The sequence below is a fragment of the Mastigoproctus giganteus genome, chromosome 2 (genome assembly GCF_048544385.1).
Source record: "Mastigoproctus giganteus isolate SK-2022 chromosome 2, ASM4854438v1, whole genome shotgun sequence".
In the NCBI taxonomy this organism is placed as follows: Eukaryota; Metazoa; Arthropoda; class Arachnida; order Uropygi; family Thelyphonidae; genus Mastigoproctus; species Mastigoproctus giganteus.
This window is the reverse complement of record NC_143576.1, coordinates 186887767-186915311: the sequence shown is the minus strand read 5'-3', so window position 1 is coordinate 186915311 and position 27545 is coordinate 186887767. Positions and strand designations below refer to the sequence as shown.

General features: G+C 36.7%; 1 protein-coding gene across 1 annotated transcript in view; it reads right to left on the bottom strand.

Moving 5' to 3' along the window:
* LOC150089839 (dihydrolipoyllysine-residue succinyltransferase component of 2-oxoglutarate dehydrogenase complex, mitochondrial) overlaps nucleotides 1-27545 on the bottom strand; it is a 286282-nt gene that overhangs the window by 10110 nt on the left and 248627 nt on the right. The window contains exon 13 of the mRNA XM_090389672.1: nucleotides 18570-18737. Coding sequence (XP_090245798.1) covers nucleotides 18570-18737 — 168 coding nt within the window. The remainder of the gene's footprint in view (nucleotides 1-18569; nucleotides 18738-27545) is intronic.

Sequence of the window (27545 nt, the reverse complement as noted above, 5' to 3'; positions counted from 1 at the left end):
TTTAACCCTAACTCGTTACTTTTTTTCAGCATTGGCCTGTACTTGCTTAGTACAGGCCGCAGATCTCCTACACTTAATGTCATTAGTGCCATCGTCTACAACGATATCACCTTTTGTGCCGTTAAAAGACGATTTCAGCTCTACAACGACATTAACTTTTGCCCCTGGCAGACATACATGGTGGTAGCCATCTTGGTTTATAACGTCACTACGTGCTATATATATGTTGTGATAAAATAATAGGTGACAACTAGTTTACTAAGGTATATATATAGAAAACATAGTACAGGTGTTCCCAGCTTAACGCTGATAATTCATTCCGGAAAAACAGAGCGCTAAGTGAATCCGCGCTAAGCGAGCCCCGCATTCCCATAAGGTAACATATGTATTTGTGAGTTGCGGTCGGTGCCATAGGATATTTCCTAATCAATAATAAACGGTAGTGAAAAGATGCACAAATGTCGGTCAAAATATTGAATATTCAAATATTTGTACATATAAAATATTCTGCATTACATATGTATATGATTATGTGGTAACTACTTATTTATCAAAATTAAACTTAAAATTCCAATTAAAATCATGAATTTAATTGATCTAAATTCATTTTAATTGATTTAATTTAAGTGATGAATTTATCACGAAAAATGTGTCGATTTTGGGTTGAACTTTGGCCCTCTTCCAAATAAACTAAAAGGGGTATTAATTTTAAATCTCCCGCAGCGTTACCACCCAACAATAAAGTCAACCGATCCTTTGTCGCTTTGAAACCTGGCATGTTTTTTTCTTCTTTCAATATGAAACTTCTTTTAGGCATTCGTTTCCACAAAAGTCCTGCTTCATCTATGTTAAAAACTTGTTGAGAAGTATAACACATAATACCCCTTTTCAATAATTTTAACAAGTTTTTTTTGAAAGTTTCAGCTCCTTGATCTGCACTTGCGGCTTCTCCCTGGATTTTAAATCTATTCAACCAGCCCTTACCAGTTTTAAATGGTTCCACATTTTTATTTTTAGGTGAGTTTTCTTCAGATCATATTGGCCAATCTCTTTCTCTCTCTATCTTTTTTTTTTTTTTATATAATATTTAACTTAACTGAATTCTGCATTGGATATTATCTTCAATAAAATTAGTTAAAGTCTTCCCATTTCAATCCTAATAGTCGGCCTAGCCTAGTTGCTTGCAGTGGAACAGCTATCTTTCCTGCTGCTAAAATTAATTCTTTATTTTTTTATACTTGCAAGTCCTAAATTATGGCACACATCTGCTTGTCATTGAAAGTGTCTCTTGAAAAAGAAAGTGTCTCTTGATTCACGAAAAAGTCAAAATTATTCATGAGTTACAACATGGTGCAAAATATGTTGAAGTATGTAAAAAGTTTTCTTTGTCCTCTTCAAATGTATCGATATTGTGGAAGAATAAAGTTGTTTACATATCGGCACTGGAAAAGAACATAACCGAAAAAAACATAAAAATTTAGAAAGAGCGAGGTTACAAACATCGATGAAGCACTGCTTCAATGGTTCACCACACAAAGAAGGGCTGGATTTGCAATAGACGGTCCAAACTTGAAGGCTCAAGTGGAAAAGTTTGCTAAACAATTTAGATGCAACGATTTTGTGTGTAACAATGGTTAGCTGGATTGATTTAAAAACTGACATAACATCGTTTATACAAAAATTAGTGGAAAATCTCGATCTGCAGATCCAATAATGGCAAATGAATGGATTGACCAAGTTTGGGCAGAAATCAGGAAAGATTTCAATGACGAAGACACCTACAGCAGGTGTGCTACTGCAACAGGATCTAGAAAACTTGGGCAGATGGGTTTAAAAGTGGCAACTGAAGTTTAACATTGACAAATGCAAAGTACTGCATATGGGTAGAAGTAACCCCAAAGGAACATACCAACTGTGTGGTAGAAAATGAAAAAGACCAGGGAGTAATTATGAAGTCAGATATGAAGTTTTCTGAGCAGTGCAGACAGGCTGCCAGAGCAGGTCATGGGGTATTGTCAATAATATACAGGAATTTTGATAGCAGGGAAAAGGTGATTATCCCTTTGTATAAGGCAATGAGTCAAGCCATGCCTTGAGTACTGCGTACAGGTCTTGAGGCCTCATTTTAAGAAGGATTTAGAGTTGCTTGGGCGTGTACAGAGAAGGGCAACAAGATTGGTGAGGGGAACGAAGGGGTTCTCTTACCAAGAAAGGCTTAAGTTCTGAAAATTGCAGCGGCTGGAGACTAGGCACCTGTGAGGTGATCTGACTGAAGTGTATAAGGCTTTGAATGGGTTGAGCATGCTGAATTCTGATGGGTTCTTCTGCTTGCTCAGATTACGAACCTGAGGGGCATAAATTCAAAATGACGAAAGACAGTTGTAGAATAGATATGAGGAAATTTGCCTTTAGCCAGCGGATGCTTAACTGCTGGAATACACTTCCGTCTGTCGTTGTGGAAGTTGATAGCTTAAATAAATTCAAGGGGAACTGGACAAGCTTTTAGATGGAATGGTTGTGTGCAATTGGTTTTTTTTTTTTTTTTTTTTTTGGCTAATGCTACATAAGCTCATATGCTTGCTTCACATGCCTCTATTACTACTATAACACTGACGAAACAGGACTTTTTTATAATTTAACACCTGAAAATACATTTAAATTCAAAGGGGTAAAACGTGTTGGTGGAAAAAAAGCAAAGGCTCGCATGACAGTGCTCTTTAATTAGTTCATGTCAAATATGACATGAACTAATTAAAAAAACTATTTGTTATCATGTAAAATCGTTAAAACCTAGGTGTTTCAAAAACATAAGCAAACTTCCTGTGGATTACACTGCAAACAAGAAAGCTTGGATGTCTTCGGATATTTTTCGGCAATACATAAATGACTGGAATAAGGAGCTTTCAAAAAAAGGAAGAAAAATATTTTATTGTTAGTTGATAACTGTCCTGTACATACCCAGAATCAAAATTTGCCCAACAGTAAGCTAGTGTTTCTGCCTTCCAATGAGACATCAATTTTACAACCAATGGGCATAGGTGTAATCAAGAGTTTGAAAGGATTTTATAAAAGATTTTTAGCTCTACATCTGATTAGTCAAAGAGAACAGAAACTTACCGAGTCTATATCGATACTGGATGCTATAAATTTATCGAATGATGAATTGGAACAACGTAACTTCGACAACCATATCGAATTTAAATTCAAATGAAATTTCAATTGTAGATGAAGAAGATGGAAACGAAGAAAACAATTTACCATTATCCGAATGGCTGCTACATAACAATATTTTAGGTTTTAATACAGATAACATCAATGAATTTGTACGAGTCGATGACAACTTATTAACTAATGGTCTTCCTACAGAGAGTGACATTGTAGATGCTGTGCTCAACAAAGACGATAATGGCGATGATTGTGATGATGATATGATAACAACTGAAAGTGAGTCAAAATCAGTGCCAACTATCTCACTATCTTCAAGACGCCTGGTCAGCGTGAAGAGGAAAAGACCAAACCCTCCAGCAATGAGAGCACAACAATACAAATGGCCCTCAGTCCCCAGCAGCTTTCACTCTCCCTCTTACGGCAGCGAGAGGATCAGAGTGGAAGCAGAGGGTGCTAAGAATCTCTGGGTACGACCAGGCTGCCATGCACGGAAATTGAACTTGGCCTGTTATAACGTACGATCACTCATCGGTGAAGACAGGATATTAGAGCTGGAAAAGGAATTAGAAAATGTGAATTGGAATATCATCGGTTTGGCTGAAACAAGAAGAAGAAATGAATCACTTATAAGTTTATCAAGTGGAAATCTGCTGTACACCAATGGAAACAGTGAAAGGAGTGAAGGTGGAGTTGGGTTTCTGGTCCATAAAGATTTTAAAAACAACATTTTAGAATTCAAAAGTACATCACCAAGGGTGTCAAGACTAATACTCAAGATTTCTAAGAGGTACAAGCTAAAGATTATAATGATTTATGCACCAACATCGAGCCATGATGATGAAGAGGTTGAAGAAATGTACACTGAAATTGAGAGCCTTCTAGATGAGCAGAAAACCCACTACACTATTATTATGGGCGACTTCAATGCTAAGGTTGGAAAAAGGCAAAACAGCGCGGAAAGAGGAACTATAGGAAATTTTGGAATTGGTGAAAGAAATAAAAGAGGTGAAAGACTTGTGGAATTTGCAGAATCTCAAGGAATGTCAGTAATGAACACTTTTTTCAAGAAAAGGGTGAACAGAAAGTGGACATGGAAGAGTCCAAATGGACTAACAACTAATGAAATCGACTTCATCCTCACTAACAGAAGATATATTGTGAATGATGTTACCGTCCTGAATAAGGTAAATGTTGGAAGTGATCACAGAATGGTAAGATGTACACTTGATATAGATGTAGGAAAGGAAAGGAAAAAACTGACTCGAGTAAATAATACAAAGGTCTTTGAAATAACAGAGGAGGAGAAAAAGCAGTATGTACTGGAACTTAAGAACAAGTTTGAGCTTCTGCAGACTGCTCAGGACCAAGATATCGACGAGGAATATTACAACTTTCTGAAAGTGATAAAGCCCAAGAAACCTATAGGGAAACAGAAATCCAAAGAAGAAAAAATTAGTCAAGAAACACTTGTCATGATGAACCAAAGACGACAAATGAAGAGCAAGAAAAACACTGACAGGGAGAAAATTGAGTATACTGAGTTATGCAAAGCCATTAGAAAGAGACTCAGAGAGGACATAAGAAGATTTAACACAAGAAAAGTAGAACAAGCATTAAGGGAAAACAAAGGATTTAAATCAGCAGCCATGAGCAGTAATACAGAAAGACAAATGATACTGAAACTGAAGAATAGCGATGGTGTACTTATAAACAGCAGAGAAGGCATAATTCAAATAGCAGAAGACTACTATAGAGAATTATACAAGGAGCGAGGGAATGATACCAGCAGTGAGGAAGATGGATTGCAAAGTAGCAACACATACGACATACCCGATATTCTTCATGATGAGGTAGAACATGCATTGAATAAAATGAAGAATTGGAAAGCCCCGGGGGAAGATGAAGTTACTGTAGAGTTGTTAAAATTGGGAGGAAGAGACATAACACAAAAACTGGCAAGGCTCTTCACAAAGTGCATTAGAAAAGGTGTGATGCCTAAGCAGTTGAATAATGCAATCATAGTTTTGCTGCATAAGAAAGGAGATAAATCAGAAATTGGAAATTATAGACCAATTAGCTTGTTATCCCGCATCTACAAGTTGTTCACAAGGGTCATTACTAACAGATTAGAAAGAATACTTGATGAGAATCAACCAAAAGAGCAAGCTGGCTTTAGGACAGGATTCTCAACTATGGATCACCTTCACGTAATATCACAGCTAATGGAGAAAGCAAATGAATATAAAACACCATTATGCCTGGCATTTGTGGATTATGAAAAGGCATTTGACTCCATACAGCATAAGGCAATGTTTCGGGCACTGGAAAGACAAGGCATAGATACTCCATATATTATGATTTTGAAGAAAATATATGAGAGTGCTACATCCTTTATTAGACTAGACAAAGACAGTAGCAAATTTAAAATCGAGAAAGGAGTTCGACAAGGAGACACAATATCTCCGAAGCTGTTTACTGCTGCCCTTGAGGAAGCTTTCAGAAGATTAGACTGGTCGCAGAAAGGAGTCAATGTGAACGGAGAGTACCTAAACCATTTACGATTTGCAGATGACATTGTGGTCATAAGCCACGATCCCAAAGAATTAGAGGAAAATCTTAATCAGTTATGCACAGTTAGTAAGGATTTTGGACTAAAGATGAATATGGCTAAAACAAAAGTAATGATGAACAAGTATGCCACGGAAAGGGAAATAATGATTGAAGGAGCAGTAATTGAAAAGGTGGAGTCATATACTTATCTGGGACAAGTTATTAGCTGTAATAATGATAAATGGCTGGAAGTCAAGAGAAGAATAAATTTTGGATGGATAGCATTCAGGAAATATAGTCACATACTGAAGAGCAATATCCCAGTTTGTCTGAAACGTAAAATAATGAATCAATGTATACTCCCCACCATGACTTACGGAAGTGAAACTTGGGCACTCACCAAAAGAATGGAAGAGAAGCTAAGAACTACACAGCGAAGAATGGAACGAATTATATTGGGAATCAGACTGTTAGATAAGAAGAGAAACACATGGATTAGGCAGCAAACTCAAGTAAAGGACATTCTTATCAAAACTAAAGAACTGAAATGGTCTTGGGCAGGACACATAGCTCGAAGACATGATGACAGATGGACTAAGAAAATAACAGAATGGTACCCAAGTGGAGCTAGAAGAAAACCTGGAAGACAAAGGCGGAGATGGATAGATGAAATTCATGAGTTTTTGAGTAGTAAATGGATGGCCAGTGCTCAAAATAGAAGGAACTGGAAAGTTGCTGGAGAGGCCTTCATCCTGCAGTGGATTGAAAATGGCTGATGATGATGATGATGATGATCTCACAAGCTCAATGTGCAATGGACACACTGGTCAATTTTTTTGAAGGAACTGAGGCAGGTAATGAGACTTTTAACGTGTTGAGTGTTTTAAGGGGAAACTTAAGAAATATCAAATTGAAATCTTTAAAACAAACATCAATTTTAAGATTCATAAATAAAGACTAATTGAAATCATGTTTATTTTCAAATAGTATTATTTTTAATTATAGAGAAATAAACTGTGTTTAGTATTACCGTATTTCTCCATGTATAAGGCGCACCTTAATTTTGGGGCCCGAAATTTGAAAAAAAAAAATGTATTACATAAAGTTATTGAACTCAAGTTTTATTCATCATAAAATTCATACAACTCCTCATCACTGTCAAAACTCCCATCCATTAGCTTGTCCTCATCTGTGTCTGATGACGAATCACTGTCTTCATATATTGCCTCGTCCTCAGTTCCATCTATGGCATTTGAAATGCCACACTTCTTAAATGACTGGCCAACGATCTCAATCTTGATATTATCCCAGGATCTTTTCACCCAGGTACAAACGTCTCCTATAGTTGTTTTCTTCACTCTTCCTGTTGGTGTCAAATTGTCCCCAGAAGACTTCATCCATTGGTTCCATTCGTCTCTCATGGCAGCTTTGAAGGGTTTGTTAATGCTGACATCAAGTTTTTTTTTTTTTTTTTTTTTTTTGATTTGGAAGTTGTTGGCGCATCGGCTTCTGTGGCCATATTGCACCTCCCAAGGTTTTTGCAGTACTTTGATCCAAGCCCGAGGCGGGAATCGAACCCGCGACCTTTGGGTTGCCGGGCAGGTACTTTACCCACTCGGCTAGCCCGGTCGGCCTGACATCAAGTGGTTGGAGCTGGGATATCAAGCCTCCAGGTATGACGGCAAGTTTTGTTTTTTGCTCTGCAGCAATCTTCTTTGTGTTTTTTGTGGTGTGCCCTGAACTGATCAAGTACTAATAGGGCAGGTTTGCATAAGAGTCCACCTGGTCTCCTGCTCCAAACTTTCTCAAACCAGATCTTCATCCCATCCTGATCCATCCAACCCTTGTCATTAATGTGGACAATCACTTCTCGAGGAACGTCTTCTTTTGGCATTGTTTTGTGTTTGAAAATCAGCATAGGAGGCAGCTTGGTTCCGTCGGCACAACAAGCTAGAACTGTATAATGGCTCTTTTCATGTCCACTTGTCTTCACAGTTACAGTTTTCATCCCTTTCTTATCAACAGTTCTGTTACTTGGGACATCAAATTGGAGGGGGACTTCGTCCGTATTTGCAATCTGTCCCAATTCAAACTGATGTGTCTTCCGACATTGAATGACAAAATGATGAAATTCAAGGACCTTCTGCTCATAGCTTTCAGGCATCTTTTGGGCAAGTCTGGTGCGTGTACGCATGCTTAGTCCATTCCGTTTCATGAACCTGAAGAACCAATTGTGTCCTCCTTTGAAATCAGTAATTTCTTCTTCATCAGCAATTCTTCTTGCCTCATGCTGAACCATCTTTGTGGACACAGGAATTCCAATTGCCCTTTGCTCCTCGATCCATATCTTCAATTCCCTCTCTAAATCAGGCCATTTTGCTGACTTGCCTATAATGGCCTTCTTCTGCCGTGGTGTTTTCAGTAGGGTTTCTTCTTCCCATAGCCAGTCTCGGATTGTTTTCTCAGTTGGAGGAGGACCAAACTTACGTTCAGCAGCACGATTTCCATTCACTTTTGCAAACTGGATCACTTTTAACTTGAATTCAGCACTACGAAAATCTTTTCTGAGCCATTTCTGGGCAGAACGTGGCAAAACGTAACCTAATATAGCGGTAACAAGTGTGAAACAATGAGCGCAAAGACAACAAGCGGGAAATGCAAGTAAAAAAATCTACAACCACTGTATAAGACGTACCCAGTTTTTAGACCCCAAATTTTTCGAAAAAGGATGCATCTTGTACGTGGGGGATTACGGTAAGTGTATTGGTTTGAAAATGACAGACAAATAAATTGTAGGTATATACTTATATTATTTTTTTCTCTCTAATATTTCTTTTGTGTTTTGAATCTATCTTTTTATCAAGTTATCGAAAATTTAAAAAAATAGGAGGTAGATTTAACTCATCACTGATATCAAGTGTTCATTGTTTAATAGTCCCAGCAGTTTCCCCATCTCCGCTATCACTGATATAGCGAGTAACGGTTATAACGAGAAAATTTTGTCAGTCCCGTGATGCTCATTATAACCAAGTTTGACTGTACTTGATTTACAGAGTTGCCTTCTGTAGATTACACATTGAGAAATAAAACTTTAAGGATTAAATAAAATGTGTTGCTTTATTATTATGGCTGTAGGGTGTATAGCCACATAATCCTTAGTGTTGGAACTGATACAAACTTTGGAACTGACTAGAACAAAAGTTGGAACTGACTAGAACTGTTCCTGAGAGTCAGGGACTTCTGGTCTATAGTTAAATTGGCATTTTTCTTCCAGCTCTAGGTGTGGTGAATCGGAACTGTGATTCTGTGCCTGGAACTGAATCATTGCGAGTTTTTCATTCGGACAATTGGGTGAAGGTTGAATTACTATACATAGTGATAACTGACTGGTTAGGTTTTTCATCCGGACGTTGGGTGAAAGTTTTTATATAGTTTAGTATACCTTTATGGCCTCTGTAGCCGAGTGGCCAAGAGCAGGAGTGCAGTAGCACATGCTCCTTGAGTAGACCAGGGTTCAAGCCCATGACTGCTAAATACGGTCGATCTGCCAACCCACACTGGACCAGCGTGGCAGATTATGGTCCATACTATGTATAAAGGTTAAATTCTGTATTCTGTAGATATGCCAGGTGACCTTACAGTGGCACCTGAATTTTTAGACACCAGTTTAAAGGAACCAATGGTTGAACTGGTGGATATTTTGGGGAAGGAGTTTACTCCTTTGGGATCAACTGAAGGTAAGGCTGATGCCCAAAGTGTAAATAATGATTGTGAATTGGAGCGGTCAGGCTGCACTCTAAATCTAAATTATTTGCATGTTCTCAGAAATAACTTGTTAGATATTTTTAAGACTGGTAGTGCAGTTACTCCCCTTATGATGGTGGAGATTAGTAAAATATGGAATAACATGAAGTGTCTAGTAATAGATCATAGAGACCGAAGGGTTGAAAACACAACTATATACTAAGTTAATGCCTATATCATCTACTCCTGTGGTTACATAATGTGGCCACATCTGTCACAGGCAGAAAAACTGCTGAAGAATTAGTTATTTCGGGGACTCAAGTTAAGCACGTGATTCTTATCCGTGCAAGTAAGTAACACTTCACTATTAAAGAATATTAGAGAAGTCTGCTGTTATTTAATCTCAGTAAATAGCTAACAGGCCAATTGTGACTTATCTACACAATGAGAGATGCCAAAAGGTGTACTTTTCAGACTAATAAAATTTTAGGGCAGAAAGCTTCAAACTATGAAAAATTCAAACTATGAGAATACCATAGCTATGCTATGACAAACTGTATAGCAATGTTGCATTTGAACTAAGCAATGTCATAGTTTGAAGTCTTCTACCCTAAGATTTTATCACTTCTACCCTAAGGTGTACTTCTTAGGTGTACTAAGAAGTACACCTTTTGGCATCCCTCATATTGTGTAAAGAAGCACTTTATACTTCAGGGTACTATCCACCCCCAAAGATGAGAGGCCAAAAAGCTTCAAAATGGTACCATCTGATGGCGGTCTCAATAAGTAACAGCAGATTTCTCTAATGGGAAATGTTACTTATTTGACGTGCAAGAGGAAAGTAACCTGAAGGATTTCATATGAGATGTTATAAAAATGATGTTTACTGTACAAACTTCTGTATCTTAAAATCAACCGCAGTAATGATGCATTGGAACTAAACAATATCACAATTTGAATTTTTTATAGTTGAAGCTTTCTGTACTAAAAGTTTATTATTCAATTAAGTTGTATAATGCAAATATTATAAAAATGACTTTAGTTTACTATGTATTTAAGCTATGCCATCCCTTGCAAGATAAAAGTTTCACTTGACTACAAATCTGCTAGACAAGGTTTACAACGAAACCCTAATCCAATGCAGAAACTAGTTGCTGAGAAATGGATTTGTCCAATAAGTTGACAATGAATCCAGAAGTATTGTTGTCACCTCTAATTTCTTATGAGATTGCTTCATTTCACCTTATGTTTGTACTAAATATTATACTTCAAAGCTTCAATACAAATGTGATTGTAATAAACATAATTATCCCAATTTGCATCCCCAAATTGGGATATAGTGAGATTCCCAAACTCACTGAGTTATGCAAGGTGCAAGCCCAAAGTTTTCAGACTAAAGCAAAAAAATAATTTACACTTATGTTAGTTACATGTTGGCACTGTCCACATGCTGTCCAACACTTTTTGTGATTCAGCTTGAATCTCTGTGATATCTTAATCTTTTTAATTGGATTTTCATTTTGGGGAACAGGAAGAAATCACAGAAGGCCAGGCTGTGAAAACAGGGAGGGTATAGGTCATCATTTCATTCTTAGCCAAAAAAACTGGTGAACTAATAAATCCATATGGACTGGAGCACTGTCATGATGCAAAAGTAAATCACGAATAGTGCCATTTGTTTGGGAATTTTCTCCTAACATCCTCCTTCAAATACCTTAGATCCCCAAATGTAGAATTGGTGATTTACATGCAATTTGGCCTGGCAGAAGGAACTCCCGACTGTCAAATTAAACAATGAGCATGCTCTTGACATTTGATCTGACCTGTCTTGTCTTTTCTGGATATGATGAACTTCTCCACTGGGAGGACTGTTGCTTTGTTTCTGGGTCATAACCATAAACCCAACTTTCAATTCCCCCCCTCTCCCCAACCTTGGAAAGGAAAGTTTGTCCTTTCCAGCCAGCACTTGCAGGTCTCTACACATAGAAATCCAGTTCTATTTCTGTTTGTCACTCAGCATATTAATAGAGCACAAATTTTTTGGCAATCTACCTCATGTTTAAATGTTAAAATGTATCAGCATGTACTGTACAATACAATAAAATGCCACAAATATTGTTAATTGTACACCGTCTGTCCTCATAGACAACTAAATGCAATTTTTCAAAATTTTAATCAGTCTGACTTGATGACAGATGACCGGAACACTAAAAATCCTCAAATGTAATTCGGCCATCTTGGAAACATGAATGCCTTTGAAAAGTTCGTGTTCTACCCATAGATACATCATCACCAAATACAAGTTTAATTTAGTAAGTCTCTGAAGCTGTTTTCCAAGTTTATGACAAAATCTGATGCAAATTTGCTTCCAATCCCATCTTACTCAACTACAAAAATCAACTACAGTAGACTTTCAGAATAACAGTGCCTTCGGGGATTCAAGGTGTGTTATTTAGATTTTTCCGTTATCTAGAAAGTTTTATTTTTAATATATTTAATGCAGACATAATGAGGCTAAATAACAAATAGAGAGATTAAGAATGCAATTTTATTAACTGCAAATAAAAAACATAAACATGTTGATGATCCAATGTCATACTTTACCATTAATACACTACTGCTTACGTCCAGTTCTATTTTCTTTATTATATCAAGTTTACTCTGTGTGGTAGCACAGTGGCATCATCACCAACCTCCCCACAACGGGTAAAAATGGCCCAAGTTCAAATCCCATCGATGATGCAAGGAACTTTTATGGGCCTTTTTCACTCCGTGGCTGAGTTAGTCAGTTAGTCTTTTTCCCAGAAACTGGGTTTTTGTTCCAGCAAAGCAGGCAAATCAACCAGAGAACACAAGCAATTTACAGACACAATATATATAGGTATATGAATTAACTTTCCGGGTGACCCTAATGTAATAGTTTGGATTATATCAAGTTTGTCACTAAGCTTTAACGTTGTTCTTCTTTTCTTCTCTGTATGAGGTTTATTAACTATAGGAGCCATAGTGAGGGTTTTTAATTTAAAATAAATGTAAAACAGTGGTATAATCTGTGATATCAGTACAAAATTCACTTTCAAAGTGGCAATATAAAGTCATGGTGTCTTTTCAGTGATATACAGGAATTTTTCTAGCAGGGATAAGGAGGCGATTATCCCTTTGTATAAGGCAATGGTCAGGCCACACCTTGAGTACTGTATACAGGTCTGGAAACCTCATTTTAGGAAGGATGTAGAACTGTTGGAATGAGTATAGAGAAGGGTAACAAGATTAGTGAATGGAACAAAGGGTTGCTCTCATGAAGAAAGGCTTAAGTTCTGGAAATTACAGTTTCTGAAGACTAGGTACCTGCGAGATGATCTGATTGAAGTATATAAGGCCTTGAATGGTTTGAGCAAGCTCAATGCTGATGGGATTCTTCCTCTAGCCCAGATTAATCGCCTGAGGGGACATAAATTCAAATTGAGCAAAGAAAGTTGTAGAATAGATGTGGGGAAATTTGCCATTAGCCAGTGGGTGATTGATTGCTGGAACAGACTTCCATCTGTCATTGCAGAAGTTGACAGCTTAAATAAATTCAAGGCAGAACTAGATAAATATTTGGAGCAAATGGATGGGTGAAATGGGAAGGATTGTTTTTTTTTTTGGCTGATGCTGTATAAACTTACTTTCTTGCATCATATGCTTCTACTAATGCTAAATTCAAGGAAGAACTAAACAAATTTTGGAGGGAATGGATAGGTGAAATGGGATTTTTTTTTTTTTTTTGCTGATGCTGTATAAACTTGCTTTCTTGCATCATTTGCCACTACTAATACTAATATCTAACTATACATTCTTAAATTTAAATAAAAATATAAGGAGCATATATTACAGAATTCAATTTGTACTAGGGAACATACTACTTCATGCACATTAAGATTAACTCTTCATTTAAAAAAATAATAATAAACATAAAAATTAAAAGGTTACTTTTAATTTTTAAAACTTTTAGTTTTAGATGTTTTGTCTAAGATGTCTAAAACTTCAAGTCAATAGTTGCAATAGTTATTTTTTAAGAATTTTTCTTTTATAAAATCATCCAAATTTCATTTTCCAATAAAACTAACCTGGAAAGCTATCAACAGAGTGCCTTGCAAAAGGAGAAGCTATTACATAAACAAATAAATAAAAGCAGTTTTTATAAGTTGTTTACATATACTCCCTCACTCTCTGTGAGTTCATAAAAAGAGATGCTTCAAGTAATTAAAAATGGTCAGATACTGTCACATGAAGTGGTAAACCATGCAGATGGCTACTTATGCCAAAGGACAGTAATCAAATAGCCAGACCATTTGTCACACATGGCTTATCAATTGGCACCTGAAAAATTGCAGGAGTTACAAAATAATGGCTTCTTTCAAAACTACTAGGACTAGACCAAAACAGTGATTATTTTTGATTGTGTTTTGCTGCATAGTAACAGCATATAAAGAGATGGTATTATTCCCAAGAAACATTATCATAGTTTTACTTGAAGGTGCTCAGTTCTCGTTATGATACACCTCAAAGGCACTGAAAACCTTGGGGATTTGGCTCGATCTCCACTGTGCTCAATGGTGGGTTAAATAAAATTTTTAAAAAGAGTGTTGGATTTTTGAATGCTGAATTTATGAGGTCTCACTGTATTTACCTTATTAAAGTCATTCTTGACTTATTTTGGCCCATGATTTTGCAGTTACATCATATATTATTTGAAAGTTCTTCAGAATTAAAGTATTAGTTATGAAATTACATAACTGAATAGCAAATTAGTAACACATACAACATACCCAATATCCTTCCTGATGGGTAGAACAAGCATTGAAGAAAATGAAGAATCAGAAAGCCCCAGGGGAAGATGAAGTTACTGTAGAGTTGTTAAAATTGGGAGGAAGAGACATGGCCCAAAAATTGGCAAGACTCTTCACAAAATGCATTAAAAAAGGTGTGATGCCTAGGGAGTGGAATAATGCAACCACAGTTTTGCTGCATAAGAAAGGAGATAAATCAGAAATTGGAAATTATAGACCAATTAGCTTGTTATCCCACATCTACAAGTTGTTCACAAGGGTCATTACTATCAGATTAGAAAGAATACTTGATGAGAATCAACCGAAAGAGCAAGCTGGCTTTAGGACAGGATTCTCAACTATTAGCATTAGTAGAGGCATTTGATGCAAGAAAGCAAGCTTATGCAGCATCAGCCAAAAAAAAAAAAAAACCACTTCCACTTCACCCCTCTGTTCGTTCAAAATACCTGTCCAGCTGAGCCTTAAACTTATTTAGGCTATCAACCTCCACCACAAGGGATGGAAGTCTGTTCCACCAACCAACCACCCGCTGGCTAAAGGCAAATTTCCGCACGTCTATCCTACATCTGTCTTTCCTCAATTTGAATTTATGCCCTCTCAGGTGATTATTCTGAGCTAGAGGAAGAATCCCATCAGCATTGAGCATGCTTAAACCATTCAAGGCTTTATACACCTCTATCAGATCACCTCGCTGGTGCCTAGTCTCCAGACACTGTAATTTGCAAAACTTAAGCCTTTCTTCGTAAGAGCACCCCTTTGTTCCATTCACTAATCTTGTTGCCCTTCTCTGTACTCGTTCCAGCAGCTCTACATCCTTCTTGAAATGAGGCCTCCAGACCTGTATACAGTACTCTAGGTGTGGCCTGACCATCGCCTTATACAATGGAATAATCACCTCCTTATCCCTGCTGGAAAAATTCCTGTATATCATTGACAATACTCCATGAGCTACTCTTGCAGCCCGTCTGCACTGCTCAGAGAACTTCATATCTGCCTGCACAACCACCCCCAAGTCCCTTTCATTCTCTACCACGTAATATCTAATGGAGAATTTTCATTCTCCATTAGATATTACATGAAGGTGATCTATGGATCACCTTCATGTAATATCTAATGGAGAAAGAAAATTAATGTAAAACATCATTATGCCTGGCATTTGTGGATTATGAAAAGCCATTTCATTCCATACAGCATAAGGCAATGTTTCGGGCACTGGAAAGACAAGGCATAGATACCCCATATATTATGATTTTGAAGAAAATATATGAGAATGCTACCTCCTTTATTAGACTAGACAAAGACAGCAGCAAATTTAAAATTGAGAAAGGAGTTCGACAAGGAGACACAATATCTCCAAAGTTGTTTACTGCTGCCCTCGAGGAAGCTTTCAGAAGATTAGACTGGTCACAGAAAGGAGTCAATGTGAATGGAGAGTACCTAAACCATTTACGAATTGCAGATGACATTGTGATCATAAGCCATGATCCCAAAGAATTAGAGGAAAATCTTAATCAGTTATGCACAGTTAGTAAGGATTTTGGACTAAAGATGAATATGGCTAAAACAAAAGTAATGACGAACAAGTATGTCATAGAAAGGGATATAAAGATTGAAGGAGCAGTAATTGAAAAGGTGGAGTCATATACTTATCTGGCACAAGTCATTGGCTGTGATAATGATAAATGGCTGGAAGTCAAGAGAAGAATAAATTTTGGATGGATAGCATTCAGGAAATATAGTCACATACTGAGGAGCAATATCCCAATTTGTCTGAAACGTAAAATAATGAACCAATGTATACTCCCCACCATGACTTATGGAAGTGAAACTTGGGCACTCACCAAAAGAATGGAAGAGAAGCTGAGAATGACACAGCAAAGAATGGAACAAATTATATTGGGAATCAGACTGTTAGATAAGAAGAGAAAACACATGGATTAGGCAGCAAACTCAAGTAAAGGACATTCTTATCAAAACTAAAGAAATAAAATGGTCTTGGGCAGGATACATAGCTTGCAGATATGATGATAGATCTCGACTAAGAGAATAACAGAACGGTACCCAAGAGGAGCTAGAAGATTACATGGAAGAAAACGATGGAGAAGGACAGATGAAATTCATGAGTTTGTGGGCAGTAAATGGATGGCGATTGCACAAAACAGAAGGAACTGGAAAGTTGCTGGAGAGGCCTTCATCCTGTAGTAGACTGATAACGGCTAATGATGATTGTAGTATGGCAGGAGATCTCAATAAGAGTAATAAATAGCATAGCGTAGCATGTTGGTTAAATAAGTTTTGTGAAATATTGGGGTTTTTTTTTTTTTTAGTATATGTGATTAAATACAACTGTGAGTGCTAAATATAAAACAAAGAGGGAAAAAGGGGAAGTGAGAAACTTATGTACATTACCTTTTTTTTTTTTTTTTTTTTCCCTAGTAAATTTCACTGCATTAAAATTTTAATTAGCATGAATTCTATATTTAGAATTTTGGTGTACGGTATTTTTAAGAGTACTTTACTGTATCAAAATTAGTGTTTTATTTAATATATAGTATATTTTTGCAATCTGGTGATAAACATGGTTTCCATTAAAATTGCAAGCATAGTGACTCAGACTGGCATTACTCAAGGAGAATTTCTCACTGGTGATTCACTTGTGAGTCAGCTGCTTGTACTGACAGTGGCACTATGTTATTTCTACTAATGGTAATGCATTTCTGTGTACTTGATGTAAAAAATGCATTGATCTTAAGTCAAAACTTGACATATTCTTGGACAAGGTTTAATCTCTGAAAACACAAGCAGATACAGTGGAGAGAAACCTAGTGGTTCACCATAAGTGGTAAACTTATTAAAGCTTCCAGCACAGTACCAAGTGATACCCTTCTGGAACATGCCCCAGGAACACATCCAGACACTGATTACTCTGGTTCCAAGGAAAGTAATTTAAGTTAGATATTCAACTGTTAGGGAAACAATTCATTTGCAGTAATAAGGATAGAGGTTCCAAAAACTGATATTACTAACCAGCTATGATGAGATGTTTAGGTGGAATAGGGACTGGCTTAAAATATAAGGAAAAGTGTGGTTATAAGAGGGCATCCTTACAAGTGGACTAGCATAGCAAGTGGAGACCCCTGGGGACAAGTTTACCTTCCAGAACTAAGATATGTTGATTTAAAAGGATTTGGAACATTTACAAATATGGTCAGAAAAATGGTAGCTAAGTTTTAATTTCTCCAAAATGTAAGATCTTGCTTCAAGGGAAAAGAAACTTATATAGTAAAGGGGGGGGGGGGGGGAACGAGGAGCTAAATGAGCTAAGTTTAGGACAAAAAAGATTTAGGGATTACTATACAATAAAATATGATGGTTGCCATGAAATATAAACAGGCGGCCAGGAAGGTACGTGTTATGTTCTCAATTATTTATCGGCTGCTTGCAAGTGAGGAAGACAATGTCATTATTACTTTTAATAAGACAATGATGAAACTGCACTTTTAATATTGTATACAGGTCAGGAGGCCACACTTAAAGCACATAAAGGTTCAAATAATCATATCTAGACTGACAGGGACACTAATCACTGTCCTTATAACGAACAGTTCAGAAAGGGAGGAACGGCCGAGCTTTGCAATTTGACACTTCAATGGGGGAGGCTGATTAAAGTGTAGATGGGAATAAGTTATTCTCAAAGGTGGCTAAGAGAGCATGTTTGGTACAGTTCAAGACCAGATTGGATGGCGATTTTTTTTGGCGAGAGATTAAGTATGAGTGATTGCATCTCCCCACCTTCTTTGACAGATACAGAAAAATTTTGCTTCCTTGCACTTGGCCATTCATTCTAATACTGAAACTAAACTAGAAAGCTCATGAGTAGGAAGAGTATCTATATGCAAAATAAATTAACCATTGTTATATATTGCTTACAGTGCAATAAATAACCTCCCCATTTTGTGATCTACTTGTAAAATTGTGTGTGTGTGTGCATGTGTATATAAAACAATTTTCTCTTTTTTGGTCATATGTGTGTGTGTGTGTGTGTGTGTGTGTGTGTGTGTGTGTGTGTGTGTGTGTGTGTTTTCAGCTGTAAGATATGATTTGACTTCAGTGAAGATCATAATAACTTAGTCAAAAAAGGATTTTCATAACGTGTTAGCATAATCGGTGAATGCATTAATTAGTAAAGAATGGCAAAATTCAAGAATAGCAAATTATTTTCTTTTTACTAAATGAACAGTATTAAAAACAAATTTGAAAATAAGCTTGACTAACCTTGCCTTTGATAGCAACTGGACGTTCAATAATAGCATGCATCCCTAGGATGGCAGATTGTGGTGGGTTGATAATAGGTGTTCCATACATAGACCCAAATACACCTCCGTTACTAATAGTAAATGTTCCTCCATCCATATCTTCAATTGCCAAAGTGCCAGTTCGTGCCTGAAAAAAAATTTAAAAGGGGCATGGCAACCAAGTACTTTTACTATCTCAATCCTTCCCCCCAGTTTTCTGTGACTAATCACAACAACAGAAAACTTTTTTCATTTTAACTTGATAAGGTAAAATGTATCAGCACTTGAACAAATTTATAAAGTTATGTAGTTACCTGTTAATTCAGGAATTCATGACCTTGAAATAAGTTGAGAGCATTAATTCTTATAAAATATACAAACAAGCTCATTTTGGCTAAAGATACTCAAAATCACTCTAATGGTAAAAAATTGGTAATACTCAGAATACCCACCAAAAAATGTAGTAACATTTTTATTTACATTCTCTCTTATTTATTTTTTTTTTTTTAAGAGAAGGGAGATGTTTCTTCTAAATCAAAATTTTATTAGATTATTTTGATGGACCAATAGTAAGTGTTGCTTGTAAAAATAATTATAGGGATAGTGCATCAATGTTTTTATTATGGGAAATGAAAAATAAAATTGTGAAAGAAGTAAAGCACAGGAAGGAACAGATAAAGAACTTGCATCTGGTGACTTACAGATTTTTAACTCCATACGGTAAAAACAAACAAGGTGATTCAGAACCCTCCTGCTGAATTTTAGAATGTGTTGGGGAACTGTAATATAAAGACTGATTGGTTGGCTGTACTGGCAGTTCTTTGGTGTGTCAACTACTCTGGTCACCCTTATGGTACTAGGTGTGTGCTCATGGGCCAATTTTCATGTGAAGTGAAAAAAAAAATAAAATAAAATAAATAAAAAATGATTTCTCCCTATAAGATTGAATAACTGCAGTCCCAAATGAAGCTTTAAGAACTCCTCTAGTTTCTGAGAGGATTCATGGTCAGAAAAATGGTCAAATCTAGGCTTCTCCAAATGACTGAAAAGTGGCAAATTCACTTATACTACCAAAGAGAAATCCATAATAAAGAAAAACGTTCTTACCATCAAAAAATACTTTACAGAGTTAAATTCTTGAAATTTTCACTGTCTTTCATTTATTTATTACATCATCATCAGCCATTTTCAATCCACTGCAGGATGAAGACCTCTCCAGCAACTTTTCAATTCCTTCTGTTTTGTGCAATGGCCATCCATTTACTACCCACAAATTCATGAATTTCATCTGTCCATCTCTGTTGTTGTCTTTCAGGTTTTCTCTTAGATCCTCATGGGTACCATTCTATTATTTTCTTAGTCCATCTGTCATCATGTCTTCGAGCTATGTATCCTGCCCAAGACCATTTTAGTTCTTTAGTTTTGATAAGAATGTCCTTTGCTTACGTTTGCTGCCTAATCCACGTGTTTCTCTTCTTATCTAACAGATGGTGGTGGGGAGTATACATTGGTTCATGATTTTACATTTCAGACAAATTGGAATATTGCTCCTCAGTATGTGACTATATTTCCTGAATGCTATCCATCCAAAATTTATTCTTCTCTTGACTTCCAGCCATTTATCATTATTACAGCTAATGACTTGTGCCAGATAAGTATATGACTACACCTTTTCAATTACTGCTCCTTCAATCATTATATCCCTTTCTGTGGCATACTTGTTCATCATTACTTTTGTTTTAGCCATATCCATCTTTAGTCCAAAATCCTTACTATCTCTGCATAACTGATTAAGATTTTCCTCTAATTCTTTGGGATCGTGGGTTATGACCACAATGTCATCTGCAAATCATAAATGGTTTAGGTACTCTCCATTCACATTGACTCCTTTCTGCGACCAGAAGATTTCTAATTTTCTGAAAGCTTCCTCCAGGGCAGCAGTAGTCAACTTCGGAGATATTGTCTCCTTTCTCAATTTTAAATTTATTACTGTCTTTGTCTAGTCTAATAAAGGAGATAGCATTCTCATATATTTTTTTCAAAATCAAAATATATCTATGCCTTGTCTTTCCAGTGCTCGAAACATTGCTTTTTTGCTGTATGGAGTCAAATGCCTTTTCATAATCCACAAATGCCAGGCATGATGGTGTTTTATATTCATTTGCCTTCTCCATTAGCTGTGACATTACATGAAGTTGATCCATTGTTGAGAATTCTGTCCTAAAGCCAGCTTGCTCTTTTGGTTGATTCTCATCAAGTATTCTTTCTAATCTGTTAGTAATGACCCTTGTGAACAACTTGTAGATGTGGGATAACAAGCTAATTGGTCTATAATTTCCAATTTCTGATTTATCTCCTTTCTTTTGCAGCAAAACTATGATTGCATTATTCCACTCCTTAGGTGCCATATCTTTTCTAATGTATTTTGTGAAGAGTCTTGCCAGTTTTTGTGTCATGTCTCTTCCTCCCAATTTTAACAACTCTACAGTAACTTCATCTTCCCCCGGAGCTTTCCAATTCTTCATTTTCTTCAATGCGTGTTCTACCTCACCAGGAAAAATATCGGGTATGTCGTATGTGTTACTAATTTGCGATCCATCTTTCTCATTGCTGGCATCATTCCCTCGCTCCCTGTATAACTCTTTATAGTAGTCTTCTGCTATTTGAATTATGCCTTCTCTGCTATTCATAAGTACACCATTGCTATTCTTCAGTTTCAATATCATTTGTCTTTCTGTATTACTGCTCGTGACTGCTGATTTAAATCCTTTGTTTTCCCTTAATGCTTGTTCTACTTTTCTTGTGTTAAATTTTCTTATGTCCTATCCGAGTCTCTTTCTAATGGCTTTGCATAACTCAGTATACTCAATTTTCTCCCTGCCAGTGTTCTTCTTGCTCTTCATTTGTCGTCTTCGGTTCATCATGACAAGTGTTTCTTGTCTAATTTTTTCTTCTTTGGATTTCTTTTTCCCTATAGGTTTCTTGGGCTTTATCACTTTCAGAAAGTTGTAATATTCCTCGTTGATATCTTGGTCCTGAATAGTCTGCAGAAGCTCAAACTTGTTCTTAAGTTCCAGTACATACTGCTTTTTCTCCTCTTCTGTTATCTCAAAGAACTTTGTATTATTTACTCGAGTCAGTTTTTTTTTTTCTTTTCTTACATCTATATCAAGTATGCATCTTACCATTCTGTGATAACTTCCAACATTTATCCTGTTCATGACAGTAACATCATTCATGATATATCTTCTGTTAGTGAGGATGAAGTCGATTTCATTAGTTGTTAATCCATTTGGGCTCTTCCATATCCACTTTCTGTTCACCCTTTTCTTGAAAAAAGTGTTCATTACTGACATTCCTCTAGATTCTTCAAATTCCACAAGTCTTTCACCTCTTTCATTTCTTTCACCAATTCCAAAATTTCCTATAGTTTCCCTTTCTGTGCTGTTTTGTCTCTTTCCAACCTTAGCACTGAAGTCCCCCATAATGACAGTGTAGTGCGTTTTCTGTTCATCTAGAAGACTCAATTTCGGTGTACATTTCTTCAACCTCTTCATCATCGTGGCTCGATGTTGGTGCATAAATCATTACAACCTTTAGCTTATACCTCTTAGAAATCCTGAGCAGTAGCCTTGACACCCTTGGTGATGTTACATTTTATTTATCACATTTACTGTTAAATTACCCTTTATGTTTAACACCAAAAAACTTCTTAAATTTTTGGGTATTTATATGAGTGTTCAAATTATATGCCTGGATTCCGTACACATACAAAATACTGGATGTATGCCCCACACACACACACACACACACACACACACACACACACACACACACACACACACACACACTGATCAGCTAAATATACCTCTTCCACATAATGCAGAATATACTAAAGTAGTTTATTTTTTTAGGTATTGCAAGGAGGAAAAATATGAAAAGATTTTGGCCAAGAGAGCAGGATACAACATAATTGGTGGTCAACGATATCTTCCACAAAGATTGAAAGCATGTTCTCAAGTAATTTAGCATATATCTCAGTGGTCAGTTAACACTGTTATAACAAATAATGGTAAAAGATGGGAGTCCATGTATGGGACCTGATGCTGAACTTGCTGGAATGTGGCTAGTTGTTGTTGTTGGTATTGGGCTTAACAACACAAGGGCTACTGAGGCCAAATTGCATCTGTTCATTGTTTATTTACAGGCAACATATAGCTATAGATGTTAAATTATACGCTCCTGTACAGATCAATATATTTTAGGTACATCAAAAGTTCTTCTATGTTTGCTTCATTTCTTATGAAGTGCTATAAATCATGAGATGTTCAATATGGAGAGAGAGATTGAAATGTGTTAGAGAGGGGATGGTTGAATGTAAGGGACAATCAACCAGAAAATGACGGACCGTAAGTTGCATCACACAGGACGAACACTGAGGTGGGTTTTCTCCCAATAGTAAGAAGAGATGTGTATAATGAGTGTGTCCAATTCTATGTCTTGCCAATACCACTTCTCTCGTCTGTTTCGTTGGAAGCCAGAGAGCCGCAGCTTTGGTTATTGCTTTATCTGGTAAAGTTTATTGTTGGTGTTACTTTTCCAGATCTGTGACCAGTTATCATAGCATGCTTTGCCAATGATAGGCTTATAGTCGCTATAAGGAACCTGAGGATGTTTGAGAGAGCGGGTTGAGGAGGTTTAGCGGCAATGTCAGCACTTTCATTCCCTGGAATGCCAGAATGACCAGGGATCCAGCAAAAACTGATTGACTGATTGGACATGCTGTAGGAGATTAACTGGGAATGAATGCATTTCAAGATAGGATGGGAAAATGAGAAATTCTTCCTTATGGCAGACACAGCACTGAGGGAGTCTGTGCAAATTATGGCAGGTGAGATGGAGAGCTCAATAATTTTACTAAGTGCTAACTTGATAGCATATAATTCAGCAGTTAAGACGCTGCAGGCAAATGGTAGAGAGGCTGTAGCAGTAAATGAAGGAAAAACTGCAGCAGCACCTACTGTACTGGCAGTTTTTGATAAGTCAGTATAGATTTTACAAGCACAGGAGTTCAGAGTAGCGTGAGTTGAGTGCAACTGCCTGATATTGCAAGGAGGTATGACATTTTTCCCCCACTGAAGATAATGTACATCGTAAGAGGCAGAAATGTATGTACATGGTGGAACAGGAGCAGTTGTGTCCTGAAAAATATCACTTAAACCAATATTCCAATTCTGAACAAGCTCTTTACTCCTGAGTGAAGCAGGTCTATTTTCATTTGGTTTGTTGTCATAGAACAAATCCCACCAAGTATTATAAAGATACTTCCAACTGGGGTACGATGGAAGACTCTGGATTTTAGCAGCGTATTAGAGCAGTAATGTTTTCCTAGAAAGATGTAATGGAGGATCATGTGCTTCGATATAAAAGCTTGCAGAAGTGAGTGGCAGTGCATTTATTTTCTGACAGTCGTAACCGTTCTGTGAAGTCCAGGATTCTATTTTGTTTATGGATAGTTGGAGCTGCCATTCAATGGTGTTCATACTTTTAGACTGAGAGGAAATGGTAAGGTCATCTGCATACATGTAAGTGTCAACTGTTTTTGGGGTGTCCCGCATCATATTGCTAATTCGAATTGCAAATAGTGTTGGACTAAGCATCGAACCCTGTGGTATGCCTTCCTCTTGAATGTAAGATATAGAAAGTATGTTTTTATATCAGACCTGAAAATACCAAAGCCACAATAAAATTTTGAATTATATCAGGCAACTGTCCCCTTAGACCTAGATGGTAAAGATCCATTATAATACCATGACACAAAGTAGTGTGTCGAATGCCTTTTCAAGATCTAAGTTGACCATGACTAGATGCTGTTTCATGAGACGAAGGCATTGCGAATATGAGATTCAGCTTTTATAAGCAAGTCTAGCACTGATCTGTTCTTCCAAAATCCATACTGATGGTCTGGAAGGAGATTTTGTGACTCCAGGATATGAGTCTTGTATGAACCATCCTTTCAAAATTTTTTCTTACGCAGCTCGTGAGAGATACTGGCCTATAATTTTGAACCAGGGAAGGATCTTTGCCTGTTTTGGTATGGTGATAATGAATGAATGGCGCCAGAAAGAAGGATAGGGATTTTCAGAGAAGATCCGATTGTAGAAAATCAACAGGATACACAAGTTCTCTTCATGTAAATGCTTCAGCATAATGTAACGAACACCATCTGGGCCTGAAGCACTGTTGGGAGATCGGTTTAATGATTCTTTCATTTCTATTAGTGTAAAGGGTTGGCTGTACAGAAAGGAGCGGTGCATTGAGAAGTTAATTTTATACCATTCTGCACCATCTTTAATGCTCTGGAAGGAGAAGCAGAGATGGTGGCAAAAGATTCTGCTAGCGCATTGGCAACTTCTTCAGGAGTGAAGATGTCTTTCCCTTTCCAGTGAAGTATTGGAGAGGGCAGCCAAACAAATTTGCCATTTAGTGCCTGTATCCATCTCCAGATGATCCGTGTGTCGATGTCTTTTGTGATGGTTGATGCAAAAGCAATCCACGAATCGTGTTTCGCTTTCCTTCTAATTTGCCTTGCTTTTCCTTTAAGCCTTTTATAAGCAATTAAGTTACCGATAGTAGAATACTTCCGGAAATTATTCCATGCACGGTTTTTCTCTTGTTTGGCATTAGAACACTCTGCATTCCACCAGTGATTTCAGTGAGCACGATATGAACTGGATTTTGGAATAAAAGCATTTGCCACAGTTAGGATCTGACTGGTGATGTAAGTAGTTACATCATCAATGCATTTCTGTTGAACATAAATTCTATCTAAAAGCATTTGGGCAGAATAGTCATCCCAGTTCGCCACGCTAAACTTCCAATTGGATCGTTGATCAGGATTTTGAGTTACCAACGTTTGTATTGTGCAAATAATTGGAAAGTGGTCACTATTGAAGGGATTGGATAATATCGACCATGTCATGATTGGAAAGATGAATGGAGAGCAAATTTACAAGTCCCAGGTGGGCAGGAGCAGCAGTGTTTAATACATGCTCTTCAAATAGGCCTCTGGGGTTGGGTATATTCATACTATGATTTTTAGCGTTTTTCACCAACCATTGAAGTAAAAACGAAAACCAAAATCTTAAAAAGCTTTATATTTAAATTTACAATAAATTTACAGTAGATCAAACAAAATAAATGTGATTATACAAATAAAATGTTACTGATAATAAAATACTGAATTAAGATAGAATAAAACAAATGTAGTTTACAGTGAATGTACAAATAAAATGATAATAAAATACTGAATTAAAATGCAATAAAATATACTAGATTAAAAGCGCTAAAATAACTGAAGCTTTCAGAGGCTTCTGCCTTCTTCCTCAACAGTTGAGGAAGAAGGCAGAAGCCTCTGAAAGCTTCAGTTATTTTAGTGCTTTTAATCTAGTATATTTCCTTTGTTACTGCTTCACAGTATCCAATCTAATTAAAACAAAGTTGTGGTAATTGGTACTACAATAGACACTGCTGGAGATACTAGAGATCTGGCATGCATATCTGGCAAAGTCACAATACAACTGACCCTGGTTTCAATTTTTTTTCTGACCATCTAGCAATTTTTTCCTCAATACTAGCAAGAAGATTCAGTATAAAAACAACTGAAAAAGCCTCAAAAAATTATGACTGCACTGCATCTTCACTAGACAATGAGAATGGCTCTTTATTGCATCACCCTGTCCATAAGACTCATGTTAAAAACCTGTGATGTTGTCCAGACTATTTGTCTTCATACACAATGTATTGCCCATGCCCACCAAATACGGAGGATGCGGAAAGGTCAGGGAATGACCACTGCATATCCCCGGAGCAATATGGCCTTAGTTGCTAATGCTCCTAAAAACCAAATAACAACAAATAACACAATGTATTCATTTCATTATTCAGAACAGACAAAAACATTTACGATATCATCGAGGGCTAATGTATGGCGAACAAACAAAAGAAAAAAAAAAAAAAAAAAAAGAGATATCCTCAGTTAAGCAGAAATGATGCTATGACATTGATAAAGATAAACATTCCAGAAGATAGTTATTTTCTAAAAACCAAGAGCAATATTTAATAGAGAAAAATCAAAAGCAATCAAGAAATATCTAGATAGTAAAATGAAAAATAAAGCAAAATTACTATATATCATGCACGGAAACAGAATGGTGGAATATTAATAGCAACAACTGGCAACAGAGACTCAAATTCCTGATGATATTAACCCAGTGAACTGGCTGATTTACAAAACAAAATTTAATGATCATATGCTATCAATAGTGCACAACAATAAGACTGAGTGCTTAAATGTAGAATGCAGGTATCCTACTTTCCAGGAACTAAATTCTATACAGTGGGACCAACTGATGACGTTACCAACAGCAAATTCAAAATGGGAAGCATTCAAAGAATTTATCTTGGAAGCTACTAGGCTTTACATACCAACTAAGGAATATTGTTCAAGGTTTATAGGCCTAAATGAATGTCAGATGAACTAATGAGACATATGGCAGAGAAGAAAAATGCATGGGATACATATAAATTAATGCATGACATGGAAGCCTATGATAGATATAAGCTGGTCTGTAACCAAGACACAAAGGAGATTAGGCAGGCAACGGTAGATTATGAGAAATCCTTGGCAAAGGATGCAAAGAAAAACAACAAAGAGTTCTTTACCTATGTAAACTCTAGAAGGATAGGGATGAATCAGATTGGTCCACTGGATATTGATGGTTCAACTGCTGATGATCCTGCTCAGGTGGCTAACAAACTAAATGAGTATTTTGCATCTACATTCACACATGAGGAGTTATTCAGGGAGGGAAATGCCAGAGGTGAATTAAACTCTGGCAGTGAGCTATATGATTTTGTAATAACTGAGAGGAAACTGGAGGAGAAACATAATAAA